The sequence below is a fragment of the Saccostrea cucullata genome, unplaced genomic scaffold (genome assembly GCF_032062105.1).
Source record: "Saccostrea cucullata isolate Sc308-1 unplaced genomic scaffold, CSIRO_AGI_Scuc_v1 ctg165, whole genome shotgun sequence".
Classification (NCBI taxonomy): Eukaryota; Metazoa; Mollusca; class Bivalvia; order Ostreida; family Ostreidae; genus Saccostrea; species Saccostrea cuccullata.
Window position 1 is genome coordinate 56,792 of NW_026932023.1, and position 22,113 is coordinate 78,904.

Consider the following 22,113-nt stretch of genomic DNA (forward strand, 5'->3'; position numbering starts at 1 on the left):
ACCCTGACCCTGGGGCCATAAAATTCACAATTTTGGTAGGGGCACTCTTGCTCATCATGTACTTAGTTGGTTTATTTAATACCCAGGAGCAGAGAAGAAGATTTTCAGAGAAATAATGCATTTTCACTACCTACTTGTGTAGCCCTGCCCTAGCACTATAACCCCTGACCCCAGGGCCATGAATTTCACAATTTTGGTAGAGGACTCAATGCTGATTACAATCATGCAAACAGTTTGACTGCTTGATTTCCAGGAATAAAGAAGAAGATTTTTAAACACACAATTTTAGTGGTTTTGGCCCCACCCCTCAGGCCCCAGGGGGGCAGGGATCATGAAATTCACAATTTTTGTTCCTCTTCACCCATAGATGCTTTGTGCCAAATTTGGTTGAAATTGGTTCAGTGGTTGCAGAGAAGAAGCTGAAAATGTTCAAAATTAACGATTTATTATACGACGTACGACGAACGACGACGGACGAAAACAGATAGCAATAGGTCACCTGAGTTTACTCAGGTGACCTAAAAACAGATATTAAAGCAGATTTTGTCTACAAGCAAGTCAGAGTGAAACTTTTCAGATTACTTGTATTTAATCATATACTGTGGATAGTACTGATTCTTATCAAACACACAAAATACTCTTGGATTATCCAGATTATCCACACAGCAGTCATACAGCTCTGAATTAGGATTTTTAGGATCCACAGGTGGGGGTCTGGCATATTTTGGGTCTCCAAGAGCCAACTTGCCACACAATACTTTGACAAGGAACATATATTTGTTCTTCTCTTTGTCCACTTGGGCATACAAATCTGAATACTTGGCATCCGATGCAAAGTATGTACCTTTCCCAAATAAGGCCCCAACTCTCTCCCCAGCAAGACGGAAGTCCAGGTTATCTTTACAGATGACATCTACAAGGTGGGGTAGAGTACCATGAAAAAGTTCTCTCTCATTGGAACATCCACTGCCCCCGTACTGTATTTCCATCCGATTGCGTTTTCTACAAAGCAGAATATTTTACATGATTTGAAAGATAATTTTTTAAAGTATTAAATAGAAAATGATTTACTACAATACCAGTAAAAGTCCTCTATACACTTCACAAGAGATTCTGATTTTGTGGTATACTATAATAATTTCTGTGGTACCTTTACTACAGTTAAAATAATATCTCCTTGCATCTAAAACAAGAGGCCCAAGGGCCTTGAATCACTCTTCTGATAAATTGTACGATCTATCACTTCTATTAGAAGCCTCCATTTCTATCAGTATCATAAGACCCAAAATGCATCAACTGAAAAAGTTTGATAATATTTAGTCAGTTAAGACTGAAGATATTATAATTATAAAATACCATAAGTAGGTCACAATGACCTACCTTTTGATTGAAAGTTTCTAAGGACTCAAGATACATTAATTGACAAAGACTGATGATTCTAAGTGAATAAGTACCTGAGATATTCAAGAGTAGTTCACCATGACCTGCTTTTTGGTTGACATTCTCTGAAAACCCAATATGCATAAACTGACAAAGTTTGATGATACTAAGCCAATAAGTACCTGAGACATTCAAAAGTAGGTCAATTGACAAAGTTCAATGATTCCTAGCCAATAAGTACCCATTATAATTAAATATAGCGATAAAATGTCAAAAGTAGGTCACAGTGACCTACTTTTTGATTGTCAAAACTTGATGATTCTAAGCCAAGAAGTGCCTGAGATACTTAAATATAGCCACAAAATGTCAAAAGTAGGTCACCATGACCTATTTTTTCATCGACATTCTCTGAAAACCCAAGATGCATCAACAAAAAGAGTTTGATGATTCTAAGTCAGTAAGTACCTGAAATACTTAAATATAGCCATAAAATTTCAAAAGTAGGTCACCGTGTCCTACTTTTTAGTTGTCACTCTCCGAAAACCCAAGATGCATCAACTCACAAAGTTTGATGATTCTAAGCCAATAAGTACCAGAGATACTTAAATAAAGCCATAAAATGTCAAAAGTATGTCACCATGACCTACTTTTTGGTTGTCACTCTTGATTCTAAGCTAATAAATACCTAAGATATTTATTTATAGCCATAAAATGTCGAAAGTAGGTCATCGTGACCTACATTTTGGTCAACATTTTCAAAGTCCCAAGATGCATCTACTGACCAAGTTTGATGATTGTAGGTCTGAAGGTAATCAAAATATGCCTTTTAAACAATTTGAAAACAAATGCCCGCAAAATTTAAAAAGTAGATCATCGTGACCTACTTTTGAATGAACCTGATGTGAAGTACTAAGATGCATCAACTTACAAGATTTGATGATCCTAGTCCTTATAGTAAGCAAAATATAAACATTTTTATTAATTGTAAATTTAGGTCAACTTTGAAGTGACCTTGAGACCATGCCTTTTGCCCCAGGGTAATACCCCACGCAAATTTTAATCTTCGACACATCCTGAACCTTGTATGTAAGTTTGGTGAAAATCTGCCTGGTGGTTCTGGAGAAGAAGATTTTTTAGCAACCAGTACTTTTGGTTTTGTTTTCCTGATTATCTCCCCTTGTTCAAGGGTCCCAACCCTTATTTTAGTATACATGTAAATGGTAGCCCTTGGGCCAAGGATACCCTGTGAAAAATTTGACACTGATTGGCCAAGGGGTTCTTGAGTTATGGCCCATATTCTAAAACATCACGAATGGCCATAGCATTAGCTCTTTGAGCCTTTGGCTCAGAAGAGCTAATAAAATTGACATGTAGTGTTTTACTACATTTATAACCAATTTTAGGATTAATATAATTTAATAGGCAAGGCAAATTCAAATAAATTATGGGCCACTTTGCTCATCTGTTCAAGAAAAAAAACAAAAATCAACCCAGAATTGAAAATAAGTATAAGTGGTCCCAACCTACTCCTAAAAAAAGGGGGGGGGGGGGTTATGATTTGAATAAACTTGAATCTACACTAACAAAGAATGCTTACATACCCCAGTATTTCTTTGACTTACTGTGGCTTTTTTCTTTTTAGTTTTGAAAACTTCATTATGGTCCACCCTAACCCCAGGGGCCCTGATTTGAACAAATTTGAATCTACACTACCTGAATATGCTTCCATATTAATATCACTAATTATGGCTTTGCTATTCTTGAGAAGATTTTTTAAAGATCTTTCGTATTTAATGTGCATATATTCCTATGTAAATCTTTGATTACCCATTGTGGCCCATCCTATCTCTTGTGGTCATAATTTGAATCTACACCACCTGAGAATGATTCCACTTGAGTTTCATTTTTCCTGGCCCTGTGGTTCTAGAGCAGATTTTAAAAAGATTTTTCACTTGTACTAGTCATGTCTTTGCTGTTCTTGATAAAAGATTTTAGAAGATTTTTCTATACATTCCCTTGTAACTTCGCTTATTGTTACATCCTGATTGGTAAAAACATATACAGCTATATTATATATAACTACTTGACGATGAGTCAATATCAACATGACAAATCATGGCTTTTAAATAGCTGTTTTTGAGAATCTTTCTAAAAAAGTTACTTTTTCATTCCTATTAAACACAACTGCAGACCTACCACATCTAGGAGGGTCATGCAGGGCTTTCAAAAAGATTTGAACCAGGTGGTACTTTATCAAAAATAGGAGGTACCACTTGGCGAACGCCGAAGGCGTAAGCCTGCTAGGGGGGTCCGGGGGCATGCCCCCCCGGAAAAATTTTGAAATTTAGAAGCCACCAGACAGCATTTCCTGGTTTCTAGACACATAGAAGTATGCTGCTATCAGTGTTATTTTTATGCCATGTTTCAAAGTTTATTTTTGGTCAATACACATTACATGTGAAGTTTAGCACTGGATGGGTGGAATTACATAGAAAAAATTAGTTATTTGAGCAGAGTAAAACTTCTAAGTTCTATGCTATATTTGTTTATATAAATGTGTTCAAAAAAATTTTGCAAGGTTTGAGTTGTAAGTGTTAATTTGTTTTAAATATAAAAAAAAAGTTATTGAGTCACGAAAGGAAATGGCAATTCAAAATTTAAATTTAATAAAAGAGAAATGAAATTGTATTTGCATTAAATTAAATTCATTTCTGTTCTACAGTAAAGTGCAGATTTAAAAAAAAATTTAGAAGAAGCACTGCATGATGCATAGCATGTACCAATAAATTCAGCATATTTTTCATGCACTGGTACATATACATATAAAATAATATACATGTGTAAATTAGATAAAGATGACATCAAGACTGGAGACAAAAAAATTTTTAGATATGACTCCCTCACTTTACTGGATATGGTTACAATATTGGGAAGAAAGTAAACGTCCGCAAGGTCATTCTCTTGACCACAAGAAAACTGCTGAATCAAAGAATTAAATGTGTGGTAAAAGAAATAGTTTCTGTTTTATGTCCTCTTGTTTCATCAGAAAGTTGCAGATATTCAAGACTGTAAGTAATTTATATCGTCAGCTGCGGATTTTGACACTTAAATTTGAAGAGTTGAGGCTATTAAAATGTACAGAGGTGGTCAAAGAACTATCTACTGTTCATGTCCGTCTCTTTATCGGTCAATTGTGTTGAAGATTTTCCGTGGTCTAGTTCCTTGTATCTTAAAATCTTTTGTGAAACTCATTACCATGGCTTTAAATTGACACTTTCATTTTTGACATCTAGATTCCTATTTTTTATTTGTTTGACCGTATTTATTTAAAATATATTCCTAGTCATTCGCTTTTGTCAAAATCAGTGACGGTGGCATTTGATATCGAAATCTACTTTCGTTTTCGACAAGATCTATAAGACGCGTTACGCAATCTCTTTAGTTTCATTTATTCAAACGCTTTAATGATCTTCTTGACTAACCAATCAAAAACGTTATTAGATACCATTACGAATTAAAGAATAATACAAAGCTACGTAACCACAACTTTTGTAAAACATGGTAGGGCCTATCGTATTTTCACGCGATTTTTTTTTCTCCACTGAATATTTTGGCCGGTACCATGAATGAATCCAACCGGGTAAAAGTACCGGGTACCGGCAGATTTTGAAAGGCCTGGTCATGCATCCTAGAGAAGCAAAAAATGGAGAAACATAAGAGAAATAAAATTAACATGCACAAAATTATCACTTACAAATAATAACATTCCCAGCAATAGAGATTTTGGATTCTTTCTATTGTTAAAATTTTGGCTTGTCCTAGTGTCTTTTTAAATTTATCAGCCACCATTTGGTATTCCTTCTGCAGCATACCACCACCATCAGGAGAAAGGGGAACTCTTCTGAATGGTTCCCGACCCATGGCCTCCCAGTCTGAAGGAATTCCCACACCTTTCTTTGTCACAGCTAGGTTTGAAGTTGTAGCCTTTTTAGACAACCTGTGTAAATTATTCATAAGATTTCAAGGAAGTCAATCAATCCCAGAATCTGGTATAAAATTAATTATCTGATTTAGATGACCATCTCTACTTTCTATTTGTAACTCACATGACCATGAAATGCTTGACCATATCATCCTCAGCCAAATCCAGGGGGGACTTTTTCTCCTGATTTTCAATATTAATGTCGGCCTTTGCTTCTAACAAAGCACAAATAATCTGTGTACCAACATTTTTGTCTTCTGGTTTCAGTTGTATCAGCTACAAAGGAAAGAGAATTATTTTCCTTCTCAAAAATTACTGACACAAATATTAATTGTGATATACTCTTAACAGCTTCTTTACTGAGCAGTTTAAAATCGCTCAAATTACATGACACTAAACAAGAAATGTTTGTAAAACACTTATGCCCCCTTCCCCAACAAATTGGAATTTTTCTATGTCAAAAAGGACATAACTCTGTCAAAAATGGTGCGATCATACCCAAAACAGAACTTGAACTAGATATTCATCTGACAAATCTGTACACTAAATTCCATTTCAATACACATAACTCTGTCAAAAATGGTGCGATGGTACCCAAAACAAAACTTGACCTAGATATTCATCTGACTTATCTGTATGCTAAAATTCATTTCAATATGTGCAACCTCTCCGAAAAAAAATGAACGGAAACTGCAAATAATTGGAATTTTTCTAAGTCCAAGGGGCATAACTCTGTCAAAAATGGTGCGATCGTACCCAAAACAGAACTTGACCTAGATATTCATCTGATATACCACGGTACCTGTATACCAAATTTCATTTCAGTATGTGCAACAGTTGTGAAGAAAATGAATGGAAAGTAAATGGACCGACAGACAGCAGCAAAGCAATATGCCTCCCTTTTTCGAAGGGGGGGGATAAAAATTAAATACCAATTTTTAAGGACAAATCCCTAAATTTGCATCTCACTTAAAATTTCCACTTATATGGCATCTCAGTGTAGTCTACTTGCATGCCAGGTTACACTAAAATCAGACCAAACTTTAGAGAGAGTATTGTTTTGAATGTAATTCACAAATATTTCCAGTTTTAGTAATCATGTCAACACCATTCATCAAAATAAAAAACAAATAAAAAGATATGTACATTTTAGTGCATACTATTTGTTCAGCAAGTTATACTGAAATCAGACCAAAACTGTAGGAGGAGTAGCATTTTGAATCCATACCAGTTACCATGCAGACAAAAAATGATCTTTTACACTGTAAATTCGACAATCCTAGTTCAATGAGGATTAAAGTATTAATTTGTGCACATGCGTGAGAGAAAAAATAGATTCAGACTTTCTTGCTATGTTAAAAATGTAACTTCCATTTTAAAAAGTGTGTTTGTTTTATGAAACACATCGACAGAAAATGACTTGTACCATAAACAGCAAGCATGTTCTCTGATGAAATCGAGGACAAATACAGCTAAAAATGTAGCTATATCTCACTATAATAGTGATATACCACTATTATAGCAAAATCCCCCCAACCTGATGAGAGACAGACAGATGGTAGAGGTACTCTGTACAACTTTTCCATCAGCAAAGCTGACTTGAATCTTCATCACAGTTGAGCTAAAAAGCACATGAATTACCCCTGGTAGAGACTTCTTCATCTGAGCAACATGTAAGGCTGTGTTTCCATTGTTGTCCTGGGCATTGACATCACAAGCTACAAAACAAAACATAAAACTGAACCATTAATGGCTGCAGCTGATGTAAGAGTAAAACATGCATATTTTGTCACATTTTGGTTATCTCTCACTGTCTCTCATTTATAAGTGGTACATCAGCTAATATTTTAACAAGTGTTTGAAATTTTAAACAAGAAGCCCATGGGCCTTAAAGCTTATAGGTCACATGAGCATCATGCAACAACTTTCCAACCATTGAATTTAGTTCATATTTTAAACCAGAGGCCATGGCATTTACAATTTCCAATAAGGCACCATTGATCAGCATAACTATACACTTAGCATGCTTAGTTTGGTTACTTAATACCCATAGGCAGAGAAGGGGAACAAAAAAATACATTTCCACTAATCAGTAAAAATCAGCAATAATCAGTGGTGCCCCACCCTACTGGAACCCCGCAGCCCGAGTCCACAGATTTAACAATCTTTGTTCATTATAAATGTTTGATTAGTACTAAGGAGCAGATTTCAAAGCATAAAATGATTCATTTTCAGTAGATAAGTAGAGTCCCCCTCTATAATACCCCTGACCCAGGGGCATTGAAATTCACAAATCTGGAAGAAGGATCCTTGCTTATCATTGCATGGAGTTGAACAAACTTAAATCTATTCTTCCTACAAATGCTTTTAAATTAATATGACACATAATGGCTTTGCTGTTTATAAGATGAAAATTTTTATTGATCTAGCTGTTTAATATATTCCTTTGTATAACTATGATCCACTTTAATCGCTCATCTATTCTCCTGGTTGGTCATGATTTGAACAAATTTAAATCTGAATTACTTTTTTTTAATGCTTTTATATTGATGATCCATCATGGCTTTGTTGCTTTTGTGAAGAATTTTAATGATTTTTCCTTTGTATTCTTCATAAAATCTTGATCACACATTGTGGCCCAACTCTACCCCCTGGGGTCATGATTTGAATAAAATTGAATCTACACTACCCGAGGATGCTTCCATATAAATATAAACAATCACATCTTTGATTTTTAGAGGATTTTTCCTATGTATTCCTACATTAAACTTTGATACCCCATTTTGGCCCTATCCGAACCGAGGGGGGGGGGTCTTTATTTGAACAAATTTGAATCTACAATCAAGAGGATGCTCCATTCTAACTATGACCAATCATGGCTTTCCTATGTATTCCTATGATAAACTTTGATGCCCCATTGTGGGCCCACCCTACCCCATGTATTAAACAAAATTGAATCTACACTACCAGAGGATACTTCCACATTAGTTTCATCTTTCCTGGCCCAGTGATTCTTGAGAAGAAAATTTTTAAAGACTTTTCCTATATATTCCTATATGTTCAGCCATAGTGGCCCTGCCCTACCCCCGGGGGTCATGATATGAACAATTTTAAATCTACACTATCTGAGGATGATTTCACATGAGTTTCATCTTTCCTGTCTCAATGGTTCTTGAGAAGAAGATTTTTAAAGAATTTTCCTATATATTTCTATGTAAAACTTTGATCGGCCATTGTGGCCCCACCCTACCCCCGAGGGTCATGATTTGAACAAACATGAATCTACACTTCTTAGGATGATTTCACATGAGTTTCATCTTTCCTGTATCAATGGTTCTTGGAAGATTTTTCCTATATATTCCTATGTAAAACTTTGATTGGCCATTGTGCTACCCCGCGGGGTCATGATTTGAACAAATTTAAATCAACACTACCAGAGGATGATTCCATGTGAGCTTCATCTTTCCTGGCCCATTGGTTCTTGAGAAGAAGATTTTTTAAACAAGAGGCCCATGGGCCACATTGCTCACCTGCGTAACTTGGGTGATGCAGTTCTTGACCAGATTTCCCCTCTTGCTATACCTATCGTGCCCCCTACCTCCTTCCCTTTTATGATATTTATAGAATCTACACTACCACATAAGTTTCACCTTTCCTGGCCAAGTGATTCTTGAGAAGAAGATTTTTAAAGATTTGTTCTATATATTTCTATGTAGAACTTGAAAATCCCTATTGTGGCCCTGCCCTACCCCGGGGGTCATGATTTTAACAATTAAATATCTACACTACCCAAGGATGCTTCCACATAAGTTTCAGCTTTCCTGGCCCAGTGGTTCTTGAGAAGAAGATTTCTAAAGATTTGTTCTATATACTTCTATGTAAAACTTGGATTCCCTATTGTGGCCCTGCCCTACCCCAAGGGGTCATGATTTTAACAATTTAATATCTACACTATAAGGATGCTTCCACATAAGTTTCAACTTTCCTGGCCCAGTGGTTCTTGAGAAGAAGATTTTTTAATGACCCCACCCTATTTTTGTCTTTTCTTGATTACCTCCCCTTGTAAGAGGACTTGGCCCTTCATTTTAACAATTTAAACCTCCCTTTACCCAAGAATGCTTTTAATCAAGTTTGGTTAAAATTGGCCCATTGGTTCTTTAGAAGAAGTTGAAAATGTGAAAAGTTTACAGATGGACAAAATGTGATCAGAAAAGCTCACTTGAGCCTTGGACTCAGGTGAGCTAAAAATGCCATAAATTTTTCACAAATTCATAATTATCTCCCCTTGGAAGAGGACATGGCCCTTCATTTGAACAAACTTGAATCCCCTTTACCCAAGGATACTTTGTAGCAAATTTGGTTGAAATTGGCATAGTGGTTCTTCAGAAGAAGATGAAAATGTGAAAAGTTTACAACAACAATAACAACAGCGTCAATGCCAAAGATGACAACGACAGACAACGGACAAATTTTGATCAGAAAAGATCACTTGAGCCTTCAGCTAAGGTGAGCTAAAAGTGAAAAGTTTACAACGACAACAACAACAATGCCAAAGATAGACAACAGATAAATTTTGACCAGAAAAGCTCACTTGAGCCTTTGGCTCAGGTGAGCTAATAACTTATTTAGTCTCTCACTAACACCAGAACCCCTGAGCCTTCCCCCCTCCCCCCCGAAAATGAGAAACAAAAGCCCCTCACTCTGGAACCATAAAGCTTTAAAAAATTTTAAGAAGGTAGATTTGTATTTAGTCATCATAACTATGCACTTTGTTAATCTGATCAACACTAAAGATTTAACAGGATTACTTAACAGAATAAATGCATTTTCACTACATAATTAATTGAGTCCTGCCCTAACACCAAAATCCCGACCCACGGACAAAAAAATTCACAACTCTTGCTCATCATAATTATAAACTATTAGTTAGTTGGTTTAATACACAGAAGCAGAGAAGATTTTCAAAGAATTAATGGGATTTTTTTTCCATATATAATCAATAGAGCCCTGCCTTAACACCAGAACCCTAGACCCAGGGGCTGTGAAATTCACAATTTTGGAGTTTATTTATTACATAGGAACAGAAAAGAAGAATTTCAAAGAAATAATGCATTTTTACTATATGATCTACATACTTTAACTCCTGAACCCCTGAACCTGGGGTCATGAATTACACAACTTTAGTAGAGGGCTCTCTGCTTATTACAATCATACCAACAGTTTGACTGCTTGATGTCCAGGAGTGAGAAGATTTTTAAAGATTGCACTAAATTTGGTGGTTTTAGCCCCACCCCTGTCCCGGGGGGGGGGGGGGGGGGGGGGGGCAGGGACCATGAAATACACAAATTGGTTGGAATTGGTTGAGCAGTTGCAGAGAAGAAGCTGAAAATGTTCAAATGTTAATGCACAAGGCATAACAGATGATGCACAATCATGACGGACACAAACAGATAGCAATAGGTCACCTGAGTGACTCAGGTGACCAAGAAATCCCATGTGGCTTATCATAATTAAATAAGTTATTAAGTCATTTATATTCTGTCTAGATGCTGTCTACATGCTAAGATATTTAAATCAAACTATTTTATATTTTCAGTCAATCAATTTTAAGATTAATATTTGAAGAACCACTAATCATCTCATACCAATCTACTCTAACAGTAAATGTAATCAAGGTTTTATCTCAAACCAATCTACTCTAACAGTAAATTTAATCAAGGCTTTATCTCATACCAATCTACTCTAACAGTAAATGTAATCAAGGCTTTATCTCATACCAATCTACTCTAACAGTAAATGTAATCAAGGTTTTATCTCATACCAATTTACTCTAACAGTAAATGTAATCAAGGTTTTATCTCATACCAATCTACTATAACAGTAAGTGTAATCAAGGTTTTATCTCATACCAATCTACTCTAACAGTAAATGTAATCAAGGCTTTATCTCATACCAATCTACTCTAACAGTAAATGTAATCAAGGCTTTATCTCATACCAATCTACTCTAACAGTAAATGTAATCAAGACTTTATCTCATACCAATCTACTCTAACAGTAAATGTAATCAAGGTTTTATCTCATACCAATCTACTCTAACAGTAAATGTAATCAAGGCTTTATCTCATACCAATCTACTCTAACAGTAAATGTAATCAAGGTTTTATCTCATACCAATTTACTCTAACAGTAAATGTAATCAAGGCTTTATCTCATACCAATTTACTCTAACAGTAAATGTAATCAAGGTTTTATCTCATACCAATCTACTCTAACAGTAAGTGTAATCAAGGTTTTATCTCATACCAATCTACTCTAACAGTAAATGTAATCAAGACTTTATCTCATACCAATCTACTCTAACAGTAAATGTAATCAAGGCTTTATCTCATACCAATCTACTTTAACAGTAAATGTAATCAAGGCTTTATCTCATACCAATCTACTCTAACAGTAAATATAATCAAGGTTTTATCAAATAAATAAATCTAACAGTTATATAATCAAGGCTTTATCTCATACCAATTTTAAATATATGTATATATAATTATATACTCAAACAGTAAATGTAATCAAGACTTTATCTCATACCAATTTACTCTAACAGTAAATGTAATCAAGGCTTTATCTCTTACCAATCTACTCTTACAGTAAATATAATCAAGGCTTTATCTCATACCAATCTACTCTAACAGTAAATGTAATCAATGTTTTATCTCATACTAATCTACTCTAACAGTAAATGTAATCAAGGCTTTATCTCATACCAATTTACTCTAACAGTAAATGTAATCAAGGCTTTATCTCATACCAATCTACTCTAACAGTAAATATAATCAAGGTTTTATCTCATACCAATCTACTCTAACAGTAATTATAATCAAGGCTTTATCTCATACCAATCTACTCTAACAGTAAATGTAATCAAGGCTTTATCTCATACCAATCTACTCTAACAGTAAATGTAATCAAGGCTTTATCTCATACCAATCTACTCTAACAGTATATATATAAGACTTTATCTCATAAAGACTCTTACAGTAATTATAATCAAGGTTTTATCTCATACCAATCTAATCTAACAGTAAATGTAATCAAGGTTTTATCTCATACCAATCTACTCTTACAGTAAATGTAATCAAGACTTTATCTCATACCAATCTACTCTAACAGTAAATGTAATCAAGGCTTTATCTCATACCAATCTACTCTAACAGTAAATGTAATCAAGGTTTTATCTCATACAAATCTACTCTACATGTAACAGTAAATGTAATCAAGGCTTTATCTCATACCAATCTACTCTAACAGTAAATGTAATCAAGGCTTTATCTCATACCAATCTACTCTAACAGTAAATGTAATCAAGGCTTTATCTCATACCAATCTACTCTAACAGTAAATGTTCAAATTGTATCTCATACCAAAACAAAATACCTCCATTGTTTTTGTGACCTTGAGAGACACAGTTTTATATTCAGATGTTTGTCTGTTACGTTCACATTACACTGCCCCTTAAATTATAAAAAACAACAAATAAATAAATCATTATATTATAGGAATGCATGATTTTAAATATATGTATATATAATTATAACATCAATGTCAAAAATTGTATGTGAATATTGTGTACTTATAATAGCAGGCTTATATTTTAGCGACTTCGGCACAATTGAACAATGTGCTAATTTATGAAAATGCTGATAAATCATTTATTAATACAATAAAGTATGAATTAGCAACATTTTCACACAACAACTCCATACCAAGTGACTATGCTAAATTTTGAATGTGCCAAATTATGTAAATCACTAAATGTACAGTACTCAAATTGTATGTGAGGTAAACTAGCTGTTCTTGTTCTAGCTGCTTTAATGACTATGGCATCAGGGCTAAATTGGCCGTACTTATACATAAAATCTTTTGACGGGAAATTTTCAATAAATAAGAAAGCATCAAATGTTTGAAATATTGATTTGATATATGATATATATATATATATGTACATCCAAAGTCTCTTCTTTGTAATAGAATAAAAAACTTTAAAACACTTTTCGAAATATTTCAACCGTGTTACAGACCTTCATCAGCCGTGTTTATTTAAGGGGGGACCTATGTCCGAAAAGTCTTTGTGTGAAATTTTCAAAACTTTCACATTTCTTTCCTGACCAATTGCTCTTAATTTTTAGGTATTAAAAACAATACCTTTATATGCTTATTTTTACACAGAAGCACGTGCAAAAACAGTGTAAAATGCTAAAAATAGATTATTTTCAGACATTATTGTTCTACCCCAAATATGCGCTAAAAAGAACCAAAAAATATCAGATCGCATTCAGATCAATAGGTATTTAATTTATATGACTTGTATCTTTAAAATGAAGCAAATTCATTGTAATTCATCTCGCAGGAAAAATTATAATGGAATTCAATGTAAGTATCATCCCGTTTTTCTTGTTGTGTTTTTTACAATTCCGACACGCAGAACAGGTTATATCTTAAAAAGTCTTTGTGTGAAAATGTTGTAATTCATATTTTTTGAAAGAAATGATTCATCTCTATATTTTGATAATGATTATGATAAAACAAACGAGAAATATGACGTTTTCTTTTATTTTCGTACTCTTGTGTCATAAATATCCGCATATATGGCAAACATCTGAATATAAAACTATTTTGCGAAAAACGAGTATTTTGTTTTGATTAGAAACAATTTAAACAGATTATTTCTTTCCTTCTTGATTCCAATCATTCTGCCCCCCCATTTCCCCGTCAACAAACAACACCTATTAGAACCTAGGAATGACTTTATACAATAAAATCTACATGTACTATAAATCAATTAGCAAAACAGGTACAAAGTACATTTCTTAGTTTTTTTCTTAGTTTTATCCAGAAAATACAATTAATGGTAAACATAGAATTAAACATATTTCCCTGATTTAAGTGGCTTTATTAGCTAAATTTCAACTTATCTTTATGCACTTATATATCAGCATATCATCAAGGTATTTCTTTACAGCTGAAATTGCTATAAATTATCAACCAAAGGAAGAGAATTCTAATATTAAGAAACTCCATAAATAAAAAAAAAATGTTATAAGTGATGAATAAATTTTCTTTTTGTAAATTGTGTACGTTAATAAGTATTAACAATGTTCTGCATATATCATAGTTGCAAAATCAACAGGTAAAATATAAGCCTGTGCGTATTACGCTGCTTTACGTAAAACAATATTCACATAGCAATTTTTGAACAATTTATTGAGATGTGTTTTAAGTTTAGTCATAAATCATGATATAATAGGGATGCATGCTTTTATCTATATATCAGTAATTTAATTTTGGTTGTAACGTGTAATTTGATTGGATAAAAATTAATCTGTATTGTATAACCTGGGTTGCCAAAATCACAATAACATACGTCAAAAACATATTAATCCACTTGACATCACATTTAAAATACAAACAATTTCAAGGCATTTTTAAGGGAGAAAGTAGGGATGGGTATCGCCAAAAATTTTGTATCGCGATATATAACGAGTTTCCCCCAAAATATCACGATAATATCGTGATATTTTTACAATCAATTTTTTACAATGATTTTTAATGAATTTTCATTATTTTTATTTAAAATATGCTAGAAAAACAATTTTTTTTTTTTCAAAATTTTATGAATTGTAATTTGAAAGATTGAACAAATAAATGAATAATTTCTGGACTTTATAATATGTACCTAAATACCAGTATTTAGGCCTCTGTATCATGATATGTATCACGCAAAAAAAAAAAAATCGCGATATACCGGTATAAGGATAAAATTGCATATCCCTAGGAGAAAGTGTCTCGTTTTCTATACTTAATAACTGAAAATAACTTGGGTAGCTCTCAAATTCATTCCTAAAATATATTGTGATTTTTTACTTCATGATACTTAGACTAAAATACCTGGTATACTTATACAATAAATACTTGGTATAAAATTACAAATTCTGAATATTAATTTATTTGTTTTGTTGAAAGTACAACAATGATGACATGGAATATGACAGACCAATTTTGATCAGAAAAGCTCGCTTGATCCTTCACCTCAGGTGAGATATAAAGCTTACATAATGAAAGAATGATAGATGCAAAGAAAATGCCACATCACTGTTAAGCCTGTCAAATTACAGACATTTTAAATATCATTATTCTAATAGGTGAACAATATCATTTTTTTTATTTAACATTCATTGACAGCTGCCACAATACTGACCCTGTGGATAAGAACACTAGCAATCTCTACATAGTCATTAGCAGCAGCAATATGAAGAGCTGTAAAACCCTCTGCCATCTTCTCATCAACAATAGATCGATCTTTGTCCATGATAACACTAACAGCTCTACAACAAACAAAAGTAATGCTAAATAATAGTAACATGTTCACAACATACAGTCAAACCCTGTCAACTCAATGGGACCAAGAAAAAACTTTAAGTACCCATCTTCATGTATCACAATGATCAGTCTAGGCCTAATGTAACTTTCTAGTTCTGAGCCAGACAGGATTTTTACATAGCATCTTTAATCAAAGGTCACAGTTACCTACTTTAAATGTGTATCAGCCAGCTGGAAAGCTGGACTGACATGAACCCCTTTATATTAGTTACATAGCGTTTTAGTGACGGGATGATACCGGGTTAGGAAATTTCACACCTGATTCGGCTTCGCCTCGCCAGGTATGAAATTTACTAACCAGGTATCATCCCGTACCGTCACTAAAACACTGTAACGAATTTACCCCACCAATGAAACATTTACGTTATATCTGTGGTTTATAAATGATTTTCTCTACTAAATGTTTCATCACACTTTTACTGTGCCTATTATGACATCACGTTGTGTTTGTTACGTAATACATTGACCGGGTATAGATTTACAGATTTATAAGTAATCCACCTCATTCATGTGACAGACTTCAACCAATAGTAAGCCAGGATTTCACAGAAAAATCAACAGAGGTGGGGTAACAGAATATTTCCTGACTGAAGACAGATATATAAAAGTTATCTATGTCATAATGAAAAGATACACAAAAAAATTGTTATTTATCATGAGTTATCAACTTTTGAAATTAAATGTTATTTAAAGAGTTTTGTTAATATGATGTTCATTTTGTCATGGTTAATACCAAAGGCAACATAATAAAAGTTCTAAAGCAAATCCATTAAACATTGTTTTGAAAGTTTTTGTTATCAATGGATGATGGCAATTTCTTCCACTCCATTTCCCTATTATTTTTTTAACTTAAAATGTCTTAATTTAAACACTTTGAATCTTCATTTCCATATAAATATCATTAATCATGGCTATATATACTTTAAAAGAAAGCAAAAGAAATTCACTTTTATATATTCCTATGTAAAACTTTGGTAGGACATTTTGGCCCCACCCTACCCCCTAGCAGTACAGGAACAGCAACAAGCTTGAATCTAGGCAAGTCAAAAAACCTTTGCATGCCGATAATTTCACATGAGTTTCTACACTACACGGTCATTGAGAATGAAGTGAGATACAGTTATTTGGATAGAGTTTTAAAAGATTTTACCAATACACATTGTGATGAAATTATTATTTATAAAGCACATTTTACAACAACTCTTAAACTAACATAACTGCCCTAAGTGAAGAAATATTGATAATTAATATATTCCATACAGTTACAGCTTTCGCTGGCCGCTGTGGTTCCTAGGCAAGATTTTCAAAATAGCTTTTTTTTTCTTATATATTCCTATGTAAAACTTTGAATCGGCCATTTTCAACCCTGGGCTGGGGTGGAAGTGGGTATCCATAAAAAAAGTGAATTTCTTTGTGCTTTCTATATTAATATTTCATCTTTCCTAAGGCAGTTAGGTTAGTTTAAGAAGTTTTTTAAAAACACCATTAATTTTATATATATATTTAATAATATATATATATATATATATATATATATATATATATATATATATATATACCGTAAATACCTAAGAATTTTTTGTAGATAAATTTTTAGCAAATTTGCATATAATTAATTTAGAAGTTATTTTCAGTGCAAATCCTTTAGTGTTTTTATTTTCAAAATTGTTACGACGACAACAACAACCACAGATTTCTTGACAAACGTTGCGAATATATTGGTATTCTAACTGTGCATACTAATTTGAAACATAAACTGATATGAAAATCCATTAAACATTGTTTTTAAAGTTTTTGACAATTCGCAAAATTTTGAAGCGTAAAAATTAATCAATTTTTTTTTAACCTTAAAATGTCGTAAAATAAACATGTAAAAATTTCAGATTTCCATTGACATTATTTCATATATATATATATATATATAGTTATATTCAAAAAATTATCTTTCCTTGGTATAGGGATATATCATGTCATCCCTCCCATACTAAACGAAACATCCCATTCAATATGGCCAGGCGAATTTGTACTATTGTTATTGATGAGGAGCGCAGAAATACAAGACTATGTGAACTAATTTTTAGGCTAGACAAAAATATCCATCAAAATTAATTGAGGCTGCTATACAAAAGGCAAAGGAAATACCCATTAACGAATTACGTACTATTAGACATCACGTTTTAAAGAGGAGAGTTACCAAAAGATGTTGTGATGAACCCACAACCCAAGAAATCACAACATCTTTAAAACTGCCAAACAATTTTTCCCTAAGTGAAGAAATATTCAACAATCAGAAACATTAAGGGACCTTATTAAACCAGAGGATATACTACACAGCAGGCGTCAACCTCCCAATTTGAAAAAGATTCTACCACTGCCAAATTTACAACAGCGCACTAGAAACCGATGGCTTTCTAAGCAAGTCAAAAAACTTGCTGTCAATTTTTAAAAACCGGCCAAACCATTATTTTTAAAAACGGAATGAAGTTTGACGTTAAATCTTCTATGACGTGTAAATCTAAAAACCTTATATACTTATGACGTGTCCTACATGTGAGGAAAATTATATAGGACAAGTTATGGAACCAAATTAGCCGATCGTGTGCGTGCACAAATAATAATTAATTTCATTACAACATGCAATGTAGTAACACTTTGATTCTTGTGGCAAAGGACATTTTTATATATTTCCTTTTTACAAAATAAAAGTGAAAATGAACAATTACGGAAAGCCAAAGAACAATATTTTATAAATCTGTTTAAACCAAAATTGAACTGCTAAAAGGAATTTATATCAAATTATTTTATTATGTACATTTTATATAAAATGTCTCCATTATTGTACATTTATAATAGGCGCTTAACTGGGTATCCAAGTAAATGTGAACTTTTCTTTGTGCTTTCTATATTAATATTTCTTCACACGGCAGTTATGTTATAAGAGTTGTTGTAAAATGTGCTTTATATATCATCGATATATATTATTTTTATATCATTATTATCAGGATTATATATATATATATATATATATATATATATATATATATATATATATATATATATATATATATTTTATATATCTTTATATTTATATATATATTTCTTTATTCTGTTGAAGCTTTTTTGCCTTGTAACTTACAGTCTGGAGTCCTTCATCGCTGCCCACTGTAATACATTGAATCCCTTGGCATTTGTTTCTTTATACTTGGCAAGAGAACTCCCTAGAACTGCTTGTATTATCTCAGAGTTTCCCTCTCTTTGACTTATTGCATCATGCATTGGAGTATCACCATCATTATCCTTAAAGAGTAAGGTAAAATAAAACATCATCACCTGAATTATTTAAATGTTCAGCTTAAGACAAACAAGATGTGTTTGTGAAACACTGATGCCCCGATATGGATACATACCAAAAGTAAGATATTCTCACTGGAAATACAATTGTGAAATATGAAAGTAGGCCAAGGTTAAAGTTTTTTTCATAAGTACAGAAATCTTCAAGGCATAGGTATCCAATGAGAGGTCTTGCCACAAAAAATACATATGTAAAGTATGGAAGCCCTGGTCCTGATAGTTCAGAAGTTAAGTCCGAGGTTAAATTTTTTAAAAAGTAAGTCAAACTCGAAGGTCAAGGTCAAAGGTTTTGCTATCAAATGAAAAGTCTTGTCATAAAACAAATATAACTATGTAAAGTATGAAAATTCCAAGGTCAAGGTCAAAAGGTCAAGGTAATTGGCATCTAATGAAAGATCTTGCCATATAGAATACATATGTAAAGTATGGAAGCCCTAGCCCTTACTATTAAGAAGTTATGGCCAAGGTTAAACTTTTTAAAAAGTAGGTCAAACTCCAATGTCAAGGTCAAAGGGTCAAATGTGTTTCTATCAAATGAAAGGGCTTGCCACACGGATTAAATATGTAAAGTATGAAAGCACTAGCCCTAACCCTTTAAAAGTTTTGGTCGAGGTTTGCTTAAACTCCAAGGTCAAGGTCAAAGAGTAAAAGTTTTGGTATCCAATAAAGGGTCTTTTCACTAGGATTACATATGTGAAGTACGAAAGCCCTATCCCTTACCGTTCCAAAGTTATGACCAAGGTTAAAGTTTTTTTACAACTTGGAAATTTCCAAAGTCAAGGTCAAAAGGTCATGGTTGTTGGTATCCAATGAAAGGTCTTTCAACAAAAAATACATATGTGAAGTACTAATGCCATGGTGCGTACTGTTCAAAAGATATGGCCAAAGTAAAAGTTTGAAATTTTTGTGTAAAAGTGGGTCAAACTCCAAGGTCAAGGTCAAATTTGGTGGTACCCAAAGAAAGGTCTTGTCACAAGGAATACACATGAGAAATATAAAAGTCATAGCTCCACTAAATCAAAAGTTATGGGCAAGGTTAAAGTTTTTGCGGACAAACAGAGAGGCAGACGGAGAGACAGCTAGACAGACAGACAGACACGACAAAAACTATATGCCCGGGATACTTCATTTACAGGGGCATAAAAAAACTTGTAAAACTTTTACATTTGACAGAGATTGCAATTAGGCAAAAACTGAAGAGGAAGCAATAGCAAAGTCTTGAAAAAAATTCCCCAAAAATCTTTTTTATTGACCATGACAATGGGTCACAAAGCTCAACTGAATCATGTTTGTCCCATTCTTATTCAGATTACCTCCTTTATACATGTATATTTTTTTGGTCTTAAATGATACCTCCCTGTTCTTTTTGGGTTATAATTTGTACAAAACTAGACCTACACTCTTATAATTTTCTATGTAAGTCTATAAGTTCATCTATTGGATCCTTGAGATTCAAGATTTCAACAATCCTTCAACAGTCATGATGATGAACTGAAAAAATTGAATCTACACTATGTCAGGAAGCTTTCACATAAGTTCAAGTTTTGGACAAGTGATTCTTAATAAAAAAAAATTCAAATGACCAACCCAACATTTACTTTTTCTTAATGATCTCTTCTTGGAAGAGTGTGTGGCCCTTAATTGAAGAGAATTGAATTTCTTGTACCTGTAGATTCCTAAATATACGCATGGAATTAACTATCACGTGTTTTCGCAGGAAAACCCACTTGAGCCTTTGGATCAGGTGAGCTAGGAACTGATCACTCATTGCAGCATCCTACCCCCATTGAAACGCAAAATAAAATTACTCGCCTTTATTTTTTGGTTGTTGAAATCTATGTAAAATCTCTTGATCAACCGACCATTCGCAAATTATTATTCTCATGATTTGTTGTTTACGAGTCCTTTTGCGATAATAAGTACTTGCAAAAAATAAGGAATCTACAGTATTCAGACTTATGTTGTTGTGCATGACATTAAAAAATTGAATCAAGATCCCGACTTAAAAGTTGCGTCAGGCCATTTTTAGCCAGTTGGTCAGTAGGGGCAAATGCATATTTTTTTTAAGGATGGCCTTGTAAATTGTTTTCCTTCCTTTTTTTTTAATCTTTTAGTGACCTTTGACTTCAGATCAAGACATGGTTATTGGCAATGCAAAATTTAGGATTGAAAACATCCTAAATGTATTCAAGAGTTATTTAAAGTTTATGTCAAGATTTGTGAGAGATGTACATAAAACATCATGACAGACAGAAACTTCTTTTGTGTTACCTTTAGGGATGGATTGGCTCGGTGTTTAAGTAAAACTTTAACACATTCTGGACTTGCTTTCCCTACTGAGATGTGAAGAGGTGACTGCTTGCTTTTGTTAATGATGTTGGCATCTGCACCAAATCTCAGGAGTTCTTCCATGGTTTTATGCTCTTTTCTACAAGACAAATAATGATAGGTGTACATCTACTTCTGTGTAACTTGTACTACATTACTTTATTAATGCTGTATAATTTTTCCCTGTCAAATAATCAAAAGGCACATGCATGGCCCACAATGCTCATCTTAATTACCTTGGACCTGCTGTTCTTGTTTTGAAAAGATATTTTTTCTTTCACCTCATAAGATCATGACTTACTAAGTCTTAAATCTAAAGAATACTGGGATCAATGCTTCAATTAAACGAGGTGCACATCTAATCCTGAGAAGACTGAAGACAGTAGATTTGATCATGTACCAGCCATGATTTTGAACATCCACATCACCTCAGGAAGCTTCTACACACCTTTCAGCATTCCTAGGTCAGTGGTTCTTGAGAAGAAGATGTTCACAGATATTTCTTATTATTTCAATAAAATTTTGGTTCCCAATTGTGGACTTGACTTGACTCATTTATATAATTTTAACTCCCCTGCACCCAAGGATGACTTGTAACAAGTTTGGTTAAAATTGGTTCTTGAAGAGAAGTTG

The 22,113-nt window shown here is 33.3% G+C and overlaps 1 protein-coding gene across 1 annotated transcript in view; it reads right to left on the reverse strand.

Annotated features, from left to right (window-relative positions):
* Nucleotides 1–527: 527 nt before the first annotated feature.
* LOC134234275 (E3 ubiquitin-protein ligase MIB2-like) overlaps nt 528–22,113 on the reverse strand; it is a 54,894-nt gene continuing 33,308 nt past the window's right edge. Inside the window, exons 12-19 of the mRNA XM_062716325.1 lie at nt 21,424–21,580; nt 18,938–19,098; nt 15,620–15,746; nt 12,829–12,875; nt 7,004–7,100; nt 5,487–5,638; nt 5,135–5,377; nt 528–1,002 (exon numbers count right to left, since the gene is read on the reverse strand). Coding sequence (XP_062572309.1) covers nt 579–1,002; nt 5,135–5,377; nt 5,487–5,638; nt 7,004–7,100; nt 12,829–12,875; nt 15,620–15,746; nt 18,938–19,098; nt 21,424–21,580 — 1,408 coding nt within the window. The 3' untranslated portion in view covers nt 528–578. The remainder of the gene's footprint in view (nt 1,003–5,134; nt 5,378–5,486; nt 5,639–7,003; nt 7,101–12,828; nt 12,876–15,619; nt 15,747–18,937; nt 19,099–21,423; nt 21,581–22,113) is intronic.